General features: G+C 33.1%; 1 protein-coding gene across 1 annotated transcript; it reads right to left on the bottom strand.

Moving 5' to 3' along the window:
* Positions 1-686: 686 nt before the first annotated feature.
* NQR (ARP protein (REF)) lies at positions 687-12,522 on the bottom strand. Its single transcript, XM_022293526.2, has 18 exons — positions 12,228-12,522; positions 11,252-11,425; positions 10,116-10,297; positions 8,511-8,616; positions 8,292-8,368; positions 7,656-7,749; positions 6,987-7,173; positions 6,533-6,659; positions 5,672-5,752; positions 5,404-5,505; positions 5,142-5,237; positions 4,883-4,957; positions 4,497-4,616; positions 3,894-4,022; positions 2,992-3,069; positions 2,344-2,430; positions 1,343-1,429; positions 687-1,181 (listed from the first exon to the last, which is right to left on the bottom strand). The coding sequence occupies exons 1-18, from the start codon at positions 12,280-12,282 to the stop codon at positions 1,131-1,133; spliced, it is 1,908 nt and encodes a 635-aa protein (XP_022149218.1). The 5' UTR covers positions 12,283-12,522; the 3' UTR covers positions 687-1,130.
* Between the last annotated feature and the right edge of the window lie 1,590 nt (positions 12,523-14,112).

Below are 14,112 nucleotides of genomic sequence, written 5' to 3'. Positions count from 1 at the left end.
TCCAATGCAGGCCATCGAATTTTAGTTATGAAAGGCTAATTCCAACTATAGCATAAGACTACAATATTATATTAGTAACAATTTTATAATCATAAATATGGTACCGTCAAAAAAAATTGTAAATTGTAAATATGATTAAAAGTAGAATGGGCGTTACTCTAATTTGAAGTATTACTTCGATTAACATTTAAGTCAATAAGCTATTGTATTTTAAAAATTGATTTAAAGTAAGTAGATTAACCGGTTTTTTAATTGTAATACAAAAAATACTGGTAATTATAAAATTGTTGCATTTGCCATTATCATCTTTTTAAAGAGATGTTACATTTATAATTTTTTTAATGAAAGATCATACTTGCAAATAATTTACGAAGATTAAATTTTCTAGTAGATATAAACTTTAGGGCAACACCTCTATTAAAAAAAAACTAAAGTAATATGACAAGTTATCCACACTTGCAAAATACATATTTTGAGATTTTTGATTCATGATCTAAAAAAGCTTCATAACTTTGTATCTCAAAAAAATATATATATACTTTTTAACTTTGAGTTGGAGAGATGAGTATACTAATTTTTTTCCTCATTTTAAGATTAAAAAAAACATGCAAACTACTTCCTGTACAACGAAAAATTGCAACGACTTTCATTTTCTTTAAATTTTCTTTAAATTCAATATATGGGTGTAGAAATTCGAATCTATGACATTTTATTCGAATATATGTCTTAACCAATTAAACTATATAAATGCAACATATAACGGGATAACAAAATACACACGAGTCTCTTCACGTTAAAAAGAGGAAAAAAAAAACCTTCCAAATGGAAAACAAAATACAAAACAGTACTATCAGTCTCTGACCATAATTTGAAACAGCACAGTGACGAGATTCCTACAACACCTGCTTGGGGAAATTTCTCAGCAGCCACCAGAGGATAAATGATCTCTGTGCCCTCCCCTCATTACTGTTCTTTTTTTTTCCCATTTTTTCCCTTGACACCAAAGATGTGATTTATTGTTCATCGAAGAGATTTCCAGCACAAGTTGGATGTGTTAGAGCAAGAATTTACTCGAGAGTTCTTGCACAGACAATCCACAAAGTTAGAACTTTGCAGGTGACATTTCTGGTTCAGAGCTTTGGCTTTGGTTCAATGAAGGTTGGATCAATGCAAACAACAACCTGTTTTTTTTTTCCCAAAAATATTGTTCAGGAAAAATTGTTTCAGAGTAGGTTGCATCGGTATTGGCACAAAAAGAATAACATAAGGAGTGCAAGAATACCAATACTATTTGGAAGTTCGTACATTCTCAACATTATTCCAAAGATAGAGAAATCTATACCTTGCCAACACTCTTTCCGGAATGGAGATATTCGACAGCGTCTGCAACGGATTGGACGCCGAAAAATGTTTTCGGATCCACAGAAACCTGTAAAGAGGATTTGAATTCAATGGGGGATTTTTATCGCTGAGGTCGAAACAAAAGATAACAAAGAATGTAGAATAATAATTCTGGTGAGTAAGGAGTTAAGAATGTGTCTATTTCCAAAGAGTACCATCACATTACTAGATTTTTCCAAGAATGAAAGAACTGTCATGTATTTGTTTCACTAGAATGCAGTAAAGATTAAGATTCTTACCCATTTTCATTTCTATCTGCACATATTGTCTTACTAAATTCCTATTACATTGTCTATCACTAGTAATAGCTCTCCAAATAATCTCTCACTAAACCCACTTTTTACCTAATTAACCTCTCTCCATACATACCTCTTCTCACTAACTCCTACATGCTTTCTCTTACTATTCTTTACACGCACCTCTCACTAACTTCCCTCCACACAAATTCTCTCTTACTAATCTATCTTTATACATATATTGTCTCTCAATGAATTCTCTCTACCAAGTTTATCTTATATAAAATCGCACTTCCTCTACCTAACTTCTATCTCCACACAATTCTCGCTAATCTTTCCATACGAACAAATTGTCTCACAGACTTTTTTCTAACTAATCTCTCCTCTCATGCAACTCTCTCGCTAGTTTTCTCTGTTTGTATGTAATCATAGTATTATAATATATAACAATGATATCTTGGTCATTATAAGTAAACAATACAAAACAATTACACAAATATAGTATTCTTATATTCTCTGAATCAATATGCCATGACAAAAAAATGTTAAGGAATAAAAATTGGTAGGAATATAAACGAACACCTCCTGAAAGAAATAAAAGGGATACTATTAATTCTTAATTGTATTAATCATTGTCTAGCAAGAACAGAATCTCATGCATACTGACACCATAAAGCTGCAGTACAAAGCAGAGGTTAAGCAATACCTTCAGCTTGCCCGAGGAGAAGAGATCAAATAGTGTATCCAAATGTTGCTGCCAGAGGCGACTATATTGTATGAGGAAGAATCCAGCCTGAAGATTAAGAACTCGTAGTTAAATCAAGTGACAGAATTGATGCACAATTCATCAATACAAAAAGGTAGAGTGAGGAAGAAGTTTTTTTTTTTTTTTTTTTTTTTTCATTTTCCTTTTCGAACTTCTTCATCTATGACGATTAAGTAGAATAGGTTCATATGATATCTGGAGAAAACATTGTGCAGACGTTGAATTGGCTAGATATTCATATGTAGCATATTAGGTGCCGTCCAGTGTAATAATATAAAGGCAAATTACGAGTTGCTTTGAATACTGACATATAATGATGAAGTCCTTAATGAAGCACGTAAGTTGTTTTAAGACATCAGTTCAGGACCTTAGATGAGTGAGATAAAACAACCGAGAATACAGGAGTATAATCTTCAAGGTAAAACCCTCTAACTAGAATATAACATTTTTCTAGTGCCTTAAAATTTTAAATGTGTACCATCAAACCAATCCGCTTATGAAAAGAGACTCTACAAATAGATTCAAGACGATATATGAAATATGAATTTATATAACAGTCATCAAGGGTTAAATGATATGGGAACATACAACAGTTTGGCTTTTCTTCAGAATTTTCTCGCAAAGTCCTGGGTAGTTTGATGGCTCCCACCCATGTTCTCCTTGATACTGAGATGAAAGTGAAACAATACAACAGTAAATTCAAGAAAAAGAGAACTAAAAGAATTAATTATATCTGCAAGAAATTTAAAAATGGAAAAAACAGAGGAATACATGTGACTTCAAATAAAGATAGATATATTCACTTGTGCGTTTAAAAGTTCATCCGGATCCTCAACAATGAATTATGACAGGTTCACTCCGGTAATATTCAAATTAAAACATTGGCACCAATGCTCTTAAATTCAGTTTGTGAATCTGATGTTAGCTTCATTAATCTACTAAGAAAATTTTCACCATGTGGCAAAATGGAGACTCTCATTTAAAATACCTTAAGTGTTAAGAAATGCATTTCAACTTTACAAGTTCAATCAATTAATCCCGTTGATTACCATGCAAGTGGACTTGCATTCTTTAACTCAGACAAAACAACTGCATCTAAATCTGGCTACAGTAGCAGAAAAAATGATGCTTAGAATGTATTAACAATTCACTTTCAGCAATAAGCTTGAATCAATATTCCACCAAGCTAAACAGGGGACAAACCGTTGACAACTTAAACTAAAAGATTGATATTCCATCAACAACCATTTTAATTGCTTTGAAAAGTACAACCATGATGACAAGTAAAGACATGCTCCAACATTACAAAAAGTCATCCATTTTAAAGTTCAGATTTTTTTCCTTTGGAAACAGTATTAAAGCAAATAAATGCGAAAATACAAACTGAATCAGATGTCACAAAATTGAAATACAGTACAGTTAAAATGTTCATATAACAATAATATTTAAGCATGCAACAGCATGGAGAGGAAACTTGCTAGAAAAATAACCTGGGAGATCATTCCGATCACGATTAGTCGTCCATAGATTGCCAACGCATTCAAGCACAAATTAAACATATCACCCCCAACTGACTCATAGATGATATCAACGCCTTTAGGATACTCTGTCTTCAGAACCTGGAGAACTGAGAACTATAAATATGCCCCTGCTTAAAATAAATGACTAGAATTGAAAAGAAAAACTGGCTTATTGGAATGCATCTGGTAGAAACCATTTCATCTTTCAAACCTTTATCACCAAACTGGATGCTACTGACGTCCATAAAATAGCTTGCTACTGTGACATTATCTTAGACGTGAAACCAGCCTAAAGTGAGCAGCTTAATTTTTTTTTTTTTATTATATCAGGCCAAGACATCATAAAAAGCAGTTTTATTTTGGGAAGAAAATGACAATATTTTAGATATTGGGAATAAGCTAACATTTGGTTTGTGGTACTTGGAAGGACCAAGTAGTCAGGTAGATTGTCCATATCATTAATCTAGATCTAACTCACAAGCAAAGTTGTCCTTTCAGTTTCAACTTAGCACTTGGAAAACAATAAAACTCAAACGTATAATGAAAAATTAAAAATGGTTTTCGAAATCGTACAGTTTTAATGTCTTCAGATCTGTAATCTATGACTCGATCAACTCCCAGTTCTTTCAAAAGCATGGCTTTTTCCTTGCCTCCACATGTTGCAACAACCTTATTTCCAGATAACTTGGCAAGCTGTACATTTGGAAATAATGTGAAATTAATGACGGTTATCTAGCAATTTAAACAGTAATTACCACACCTGTCAGAAAGTAGAAAAATATAGAGCATGGAGGAGAATTAGAAGGGATTTTCTCACAGGAATAAATAAAAGGATTTCAATCTACACCACATCTGAGATATTTCTTCAAATCCTTCTAAGATTATTACATCATATGTAAAACAGAGTGAAAAGAAGCTAGTACTAGAGACTCCGAGAGAATAGGCAAATATGAAAGAACCTGGACAGCGAATTGCCCAGTCCCTCCAGCAGCAGCAGTAACAAGAACTACCTTTCCAGATTCCATTTGCCCTGCCTAGATCAACGGTGAAAGCAACTATCATCAGGAAAGAAAACTAAAATCTGAGTAAAGCATAAAATGATCGGACTACTACGTTAAAAAAAAATTTGAGAGAAAGCAGAATATGACAAGATTTGTTAGAAGAAAATGTAATTATAACGGTCAGCAGAAGGAATTAGTCACAAATTTCAGAAAAAACCTTTTCTAGAGCAATTGATGCTGTTAGCCCTGAAGTCAGCATGGCAACAACTTCTGGATCAGGTCTTGGAACTGGAAGGATATGTTTTGAATGAACCTATTCAAGTAAAATCAAAAGCATCAAGATTCCAAACATTGGCATATTCTGCAATAAAAATCACCCTTAAGTTCGTGATTAGAAGTACTTGAATCAAATGATACATAAAGAAGGGGAAACCATCGCAAGCCTTAAGTATTAAGCCAGAGTTTTAAGAGAACGTTACAGTCACAAACTCAGCATAACTTCCAAAGGTCATCATGGCGGCAGGAGTACCAACTTTCAGGTGAGTGACAGAATCACCAACTGCTGCAATTATACCCACGCCCTGCAATGAAAAGTAATTTTGCTATTTTAAGAAATTAAGAACAACCAAGTACCAAAAGAAGTAGTGGTCTTATTAACCTAAAATCAACGGCACCTATATAACCCTAAAATATTACTGGAAACAAATTATTCCATTATAACAGGATATAACGTCTTTTCCCTGAGACCTCAAAACCAGCATTTAGTGGAAGGAGAGAGCGAAGATCTTTGTTGCTGTCACTGAAATAATGACCTGAGCTGAAATTTACCTGTACATAATACCATTAGTTAGAACGTAGGAAAGAAACCGGATCTCTGTACATATTTATTAGAGAAATAGAACCTAAACCTAGGAGGCAGAAGAAATACAGCATCATAGTCCTTTAAGCTACGAGAATAGTACTGAAAAGAGTGCAAATAATTGAAGAAAATGCTAGATGTCATGATGCATTTGACCTTTTTCGTCTATTTTGATGACAGAAGTCTCTCTCTTCTAAAGAGAAGACAGTTTCCCAACAAATTTTTCTTTCCACAGTATTCTTAAAAATAATTAGATCTTTTTACAAAAAATTGACTAAAAGTATTCCAACCATGGCATGGCAAAGCAAAAAATTCACATCATTGTCAGTGTTACCATAGGTATATACTAGGTCAGTAAGAGGAGGATCGTTAAAGCATGAAGATTTAGAACTCAGATAGTAAGTTCTGAATATAACATAGATGGCAGATGATCTGGTCTCATTGTCTCCAAGACTAAACTAACATCATCTATTAGCATAAAAGTCGGTCATTTGAAGAAAATTTCAGTTTCTAAGTTAGAGTCAAAACAATATCTTTCTAGAACAATCACCCTCAGATAAACTCTATCCCCTTTGCACTATTACATCAGACAGAACCTTGGTTCAGATAAAATAAAAAAGGTGCAGCTGCAACTTACAAAGACCAGTAAGGTTGTCAAACACAAGAAAACAAGCAACTAAGAACATGAAGTGTTTCTGCAATAGTAAACACTGTATAATAATAAAATTTATTGAGACTTAGATACTTACATCGCTTGCATTTACACCAGCATATATGATTTTGACGAGAACATGATCTGGTTTGATGGGCAATCTCAATGGTGTGCGCACTATGCTGGTTGCACCACGAAAATTGTGGCTCAGAGTATGAACAACTCTGGAAGAAACAGTTAGATGAAATTGTAAGCAATTACTGACAAGTGATGAACGAGTAGATCAATTTAAAACATTGCAGCCAACATGTTACTACAAAAAAATAATATTGGCACATAACTTGATATTATTATTTATCTATGTTCACCAAATCACGGACAGCCAAGACTAAAAAGTGCATGGAGTTGCACTTCAGTCAATTAAATTTCCAATTTTCACAACCACCATATCGAAAAATCATGCTTCATTGAATGGAATCTTCGAGATAACCATAGTTTCACTTCAGATAATCTCAAACCTAGACAGGGTGAAAGCATAGAACATTACGTACACTTTCTCAAAACTTTGGGGAATATCAATTTTCCGAGAAATTGTCGATGAAGATGTTTTCCTTCTTGAGGAATGAACCAAGTATTTTGTTTGTTCTATAGGGGTGGGCCAGTACTCCATCCCTCTGCGGTTAGTAATCCATAGGCATTCACCAGCTTTGCTCTCATCAGTAATAAGTTCAAAAGTACCTAAAGAGCATTGAAGCATGGAATATCAGAATCTGACTTCAACGGGAAAAGGCAAGCAGCACAAGTTTCAGCCATGCTCAACTAAATTCACACAATGAGATTAAGCACGAGTGTACCTATAATTGAGAAACAAATGAAGGCTTATTTTTTAAAATACGTGCAATTTAAAAGCATCATAAAAGAATTCAAACCTGAAGAGAGTTTTTTATTGTCTTCTTTTAATTTGACCTGCTAATTTCTTTAATGTAACCCAAGAATAAATTAAACAAAACTACTGAATTCAGTATGGTGCTATGTTTAAAAGTGTATGCCAAGAGCTATTAGTAGTTAATAAAATATAGAAGCATGTTCTTTTTATCATCCAACTATACTCTGTAAACAGCTGGAGAGAACTCTTCAATAGAGTGATAATTGAGTACATTACTGCATCTACAATGAAAAAAATGTTGCGGAAGGAAAGGACATTGAAAAGCAAACCTTACCTTTAATCACCATCTCCATGGGAACAAAGCCTCCTAACAGTTTAGAGAACTTTTCATCCACTCCTGTTCCTGCAGCCAGCTCTGTTTTTACAAACTGCAAAGAAAGTTCAGGTAGATAACAAACGCAGATAAATATTTGCTTGTACTGCAAACAGACTAAAAGGTTATATAGACTAAGAACTATAAGCAAAAAAATTAATCCATGGGACGATCTAAAAATGGACAACATTACAAAAGCTAAACACTGATAGGAATTGCATAACAATTTGACTCAAGCTAGAGACAGAACCAACAAGGGATAATGCTTCCTCGTTCATAAAGTCCTAAATACCAATTTAAAATCACTCCAGTTAGTAAAAAACATAGTAGGTTAAACTGTAGCATGTAATACATAAGTCAAAAATAAAGATAATGTAATTGAACCATCAAAAAGAACAGTTGAGTACAAAATAAATTGTCATGAGAGCTTCAAGTTAGCCACAATACAGTCGCATAGCACTCATAATCTTGTAAATCTTGTGCATGTCCCTTTTAGCAATCATATCTTTGGTGATAGAAGATGTTGTTCGAGTATCAAGATTTTTTTTTTTTTAACATTGGATAACAATGCCAAAATTATTCAACTTATCCTCTTACCTCAGGACAAAGCACATTGATGCGAATGCCCTTACGTTTGTACGGCACAAGTGATCTAGTAAACATAACAACACCACCTAGAAATAAAGAAACATAAATTTGAAGTTATATTTTCAATCATCCTCATGCATTAAGACATAACTAACCATAAACAGTTTAGAAAAATAAGTTGCATCAGATTTGAGAGAACAAAAGGCAAACAAAGGACAGATAAAACACCTTTGGATCCAGTGTATACAGGGTCTGCAAATAGTGGATAAAGACCTGAAGCAGAACCTAGGTTGATAATTACACCAGGTTTTTCCATTGATTCCATGGTCTTTATCTGGTCCACGCAGCAGAGAGAGGCAACAACAAATTAGTTGTTAGTGAATGAGTTCAAGAAACTTTAATAGGGTGTCTATAGTGGGACCAACAGTGCACACTTAATTTCCCTCTTTGAAAGACAAACCAGTAAAGATGTTCCAGAATAAGGCAAACAGAAATTGTTAAACTCTTTAAAAAACTTAACCCATGAATGTTTTCTTGCCACGTCATAGAAAGAAGCGATTGATATCGGATCTTCTTTTCTCTGACAAATAAAAAGTACTTAATTTACTTTAGCATGAACAGAGGTTCGACACTAAGACCTTTTGTAATTATCAGTTGGGCCTCATTCTTTTGGATTGGAGTCCTTTTCTTTAGGGGGCTCGCTCTTTCTGGGCTGTCTTTTTGTATGCCCGTGTTGTTCTTTTGTATCTATTTTCATTTTTCTCAATGAAAGCGTTGTTTCTCATTAAAAAAAAAAAAAAAAAAAAAAAAAAAAAAAAAAAAAACCTTTAGTATGAACAAAGGTTACGATCATGAAGGACACAGGTAAATGCATATCATAGGATGTTAGAAAGGTCAAAAATTGAATGGCGTTCTCCTTTCCTCTTCTCTCCAATATCAACTCTTCTCTCTTTCCTCCAAAAGATCCTACACAACTATATTTTTAAGTTAACCATTATTAGTTCATTTGGGAAGGATGACAAGGTATTTTCCAAGAATTAAACTGGAAGTCGCCCCAATAGATTTAGATGGAAAAAGGTAGGATAATCAAATTCTCAAGGACTATAACCAATCTCAAAGAAATTTCTTTCACTGCCAAGACAATTCATAGGATTAAGGACGCCCTTAGTAAAGTTCTTTTAATCAGACTAAATATGAAACTGCATTGGTTTGGATTCAAAGGACTTATGAAAAAGATTGTTTATATTGTTTATATTTTTCAAATGACCTCTAATTTTTGTTGAGATTGATTTAGGAAAGAAGTATGAAAAGGTAGAATAAGATTTCATTAAGATGGTCCCTCAAAATAGAAAGATATAAGGAAGAAGAAAAATAAAAATGAAGTTAGACAGATCAAATACAAGAGCTGTGCAAGTGTACCACCCATGAAGACCTTGTTATATAACAACCATTAATATCTTGCAAGACATGCACACCACTAGCAGGTAATGTGATATGCACATGATCGCCTTTTACCATCATTCAGTTTAGTATATGACTTGTATAGAGATAACATAAACTAATGAAAAATCCAGGCATCCTTTTCCATGTTAGTTGCTGCTAGTTTTGTGTAATTCTACATTTCATCAAGACTCTGTTTCCTTGAATGAAAATAAATTTAAAAAAGGGAAAGGATAAGAGCACTTTCAAAACTCTGTTACCCAGGCATCCAATGGGTATAATTTCCTATTTCCATGCAAGCCAAAGAGCAGAACCAATTTGTCTTCAACAAGTAAGTGCACTCCGTAGTAGAAGTACGATGAAAGCCAAACCAAGTCTAATGTAAAGGCATACCGCAAGTTGAGTGCATTCTATGACACCAACTAGGTTCACATCAATAAGGCGTCTCCATGTTTTAGTACCATCAGTTTGATCCTTATGGAATGGTATTTTGCTGCCAATTCCAGCACTGTTGATACAAATATCTAATCCTCCATATGTTGCTACGTGCTTGCCAAAAGCCTTCTGTAGGTCACCTGCTCAACAGCCAAAATGTGTGAAAATTGTGTAAACATCTAAAGGCATCAACTTATTCTAATAAATGAATTTATTGTGGATATGAAGTAAACCTGAAATTAAAAAATTAAAAAAAAAAAAAAAAAGTGTCTACACTTTGTGTTTGTCGTATTCATGCAGCAACATAATAAATTTGTACGATGCAACAATTCTTCATAAGGAACCATCAACCAAAGGCATCCAAGCATTGTCTAAGTGCCGAAATGTAGCAAACTAATTCTGATAAATGAATCTGTGCAGGACATGAAGTAAAAAGTTAAAAATAAAAACAAAAAAGCATCTATACCTCACGTTTAGCATGGTTGTTTGACATGATAAATTTTCACGAATGGAAAAAATTCTCACAAGGAACCATGTTCGATGACTCCTTGTGGAAGAAGCATGCAAAGCCATATTCGATGCCTTGTTTCAATAGTCTAGGCATCTAAAAGCATCAGCCAATTCTAATAAATGAATTTGAAGAGGATGTGAACTTCATTAAAAAAAAAGCATTTATACTTCATGTATTAGTGCAAAACGTGATAAATTTTCACAAATGCAACAATTTCTCATAAGTAAATGATCAAATATGGCTCCTTTCATAAGAAGTCATAAAAAAACGGCAACAAATTTGGCCCTCAAGTCTCAACTATATGGTTGTTCTACTGGACAAGCACCCTAGCTCTAGAAGCCCATGGCATTCCGGAATCCTCAACAATTTTTTTTTTAACTCTGGTTGTGAATACCTCATTAATGGTATTAAACTTTCATGTAAACATTAAAACAACTATAGCCATGATTGTAGTATAACTGCTGATTAGTGATGATAACTACAAGCAATTTAACTAAACAGTTACAAGAGATAGAAAACTACCCAGCATTTTTTAAATAAGAAACCGTCCCATAAAATTTATAAGATAGAAGATTCCACTTACTTGTACTTGTAACATCACATCTTATGAATATGGCAGGTGGAATCTCCAATTTAGAATGAACCTTGTCATTCTTTTGTTGGATAATGGATGCAACTTCCTGTCCCCTTTCTTCAGAAAAATCAACGACAGTCACAAATACTCCCTTCTCTGCCAGAGCTAAGCAAATAGCTCTACCTAAACAGGAATAACCACCAAATAACAGACTTTAACGATCATGCCATCAAATGCCCAAATATTAGAAAATAAAAATAAAATCACTGCACTTAAGATAAATGAACTGATTTTTGTTTAGATATCGAGTGGCCCTTCCAGCCCGTAAATTAAAAATTCACTGCTCTTTTTCTATTAGTAAGAAACATGACATATAATAGCAGTACTATATATATGAATATATCATACTAAGAATTCTTAACAAAGAAAACCGTTTGTCAAAAATAAATAATGAAAATAAAAAGAAGGCAATACCACCGTTAGAGTACCAAACCTTTAAACTTCTAAAGCCAAGAATGCAAGTTTTTAAAATTTCCCACGTGATTCAACATAACTCGTGTCCTGATAAAATCGCACGCTTAAAAACAGGGGAGGACTGTCTGCTCAATCTTGCGCCATTGTGCAAGCTGTTCCAAGAAGAAAGACCTATATATCTCGATATATGATCGAGTGGAACTATTCCATTCACAATCCAGAAGCTCGCAACCAAACGCTTAATCAGTTCGACACAGAAATAACAAATCGCTAGACAGCCCATCAATATAACAGTTCCAAAGTCGTTGACGGTGAAATCAATAATCATGACGTAGTACTACGACTCTAATGAACACAACTTATAACAAGTGAATCAAGGTTAATACAGCTCGATTCACGCAACCAGTTGCAGCAACAGATATCGTCTATAATAAACAAAAAATCCGAGCTCGCTCAGCCCCTAAACTCCACTCCACTCAGCAACAAACAAAACGGAATTAAACGAAATTACCAATCCCAGAAGCCCCGCCGGTGACCAAAGCCGACAATCCCGGTTTCAACTCCATTTTCCGGTTGGTTATGGCGGCAGAATAAGCGAGAGTAAGCTGAAAAGGAAGAAATCGAAGGAGCTGCAGCTACAGATCCGTTTCCAATCTGTCTTACGTAATTTGATCTATACACGACGTAATTGCGTACCCATGCTGCTCGCCTATAAAAGGAAAACTCAATAAATAGAATTTAAAAATATGAATCGCTAGGCGACGAACGAACTCCGCTGTAGATTGCCGACTGATCCTCCCGAGAAATTTGACGATTATGGCCATTTCACTGGCTTGTCAAAGTCCCCAGCCAAAGCCGGCTAAAATTTATTAATATCGGAGATAAAATCCACGGCAAGTTGACGTAGTTTTTTTTTTTTTTTTGCCTTTTCTTTCCGGCAAATGACACGTTTCTTTATTTATTTATTATTATTATTATTTGCGACACTTTTTTTAAGTAGAATCCTAATCTCTTAATTGATACTAACTAATTTTTTTTAAACTAATTATCACTAAATTAAATTCATATTTGAAGCCAATAACTTTCATACATACAGTACTCGTAATTAAATAATAATAATGTTTATATGTATAATGCAAATTTCAAAATCTATATGCGGTAATAATAATCACTAAATAATAGAGAGAGATTAGAATTTTTTTTTTACTTTCTTCCTCTGGTGTAAAACCATTAATTATGTTGTTGACTTATGGCTGCCTCCACCAATAATTTTATCTCCGTAATAGGAATTAATTAATTGGTGTATACTAAAATAAGACAATAAAATTAATCGGTGGACCTTCCAAGTTATTAAAAAAAAATTTAGTATAGCATATGAGACGAGAATTTGAATTTTTGATATTTTAAAAAGAAAATTTTAATTTTTTTTATTTTTCGTGAAAGACAAGTGTTTTAACTAGTTAAATTATGTTTAAATATAGTATTTATCTGAATTTGTTGCGTACATCCTATTTAAAAATAGATAAATGAATCACGATAGAGAGACGCTTAAAAATGAAAGAATAAGAATAAGAGACGAGAGAGGAGATGAGATAAAGACTTGGATGGATTTTTGTGTCTTACTATGTAATATCTTTTATTCATAGATTATCACGTCAATGTCGTATTGGAAATTACGTAAATCTGCTAGATTATTAATATATATATTTAAATATATCTATAAAGATAAAATTAATAGTGTCGATAAAGGGATACTCATGTATTAACGAAATTTCAAAGATTTGGAGAGAGGATATTTGAGCCCCAGTCTCTTGGGATTAAATTTTTGTTTTTTTTTTTGTTTAAAATTTGTAGTTTTGATTTTTGTATTTTTATTTTCGTTCATTTTAAAATGTTTGTTTTGGTCGATATATTTTGATTAAATTATTATCAAATGAGAGAGATTTAGTTGATGAAATAAATGCATTTATGCAATTACTCCTTTTAACCTCAATGGTAAAACTTTGCTTGAGGTTCGAGTGGGGACCCACCATCCCCTATTTGTTCCTACTATGTTGTTTTTTCTTCTTTGATAGAAAAGCATCCATTACTTATTTATAGATTATTTTATAAGTAATATCAATGAGTAGGATGAGTGTCAAGCACCGACTTTTTTATTAAAAATATATATTTTAACGATTGAGTTAAATTAAGATTTGGTAAAAGTAACATTATTTTATTGACTGATTAATTAATATAGTGCTGATCATGTATTAATGATCTTTTTTTTACAGTATTAATGATTCACATTAAATACTATTTTAAATACATTAAATTGTTTGAAATTTATGGCAAAAAATAACTAATTGATTAAATAAGATATCTTCACTATATTTTATTTGTTTTGATATTTTAAC

The sequence above is a fragment of the Momordica charantia genome (genome assembly GCF_013281855.1).
Source record: "Momordica charantia cultivar OHB3-1 chromosome 10 unlocalized genomic scaffold, Mcharantia_2.0 BLBB01000010.1, whole genome shotgun sequence".
NCBI lineage: Eukaryota > Viridiplantae > Streptophyta > Magnoliopsida > Cucurbitales > Cucurbitaceae > Momordica > Momordica charantia.
Note: the sequence above shows the minus strand (reverse complement) of the source record. Positions and strands in the feature narration are given on the sequence as shown.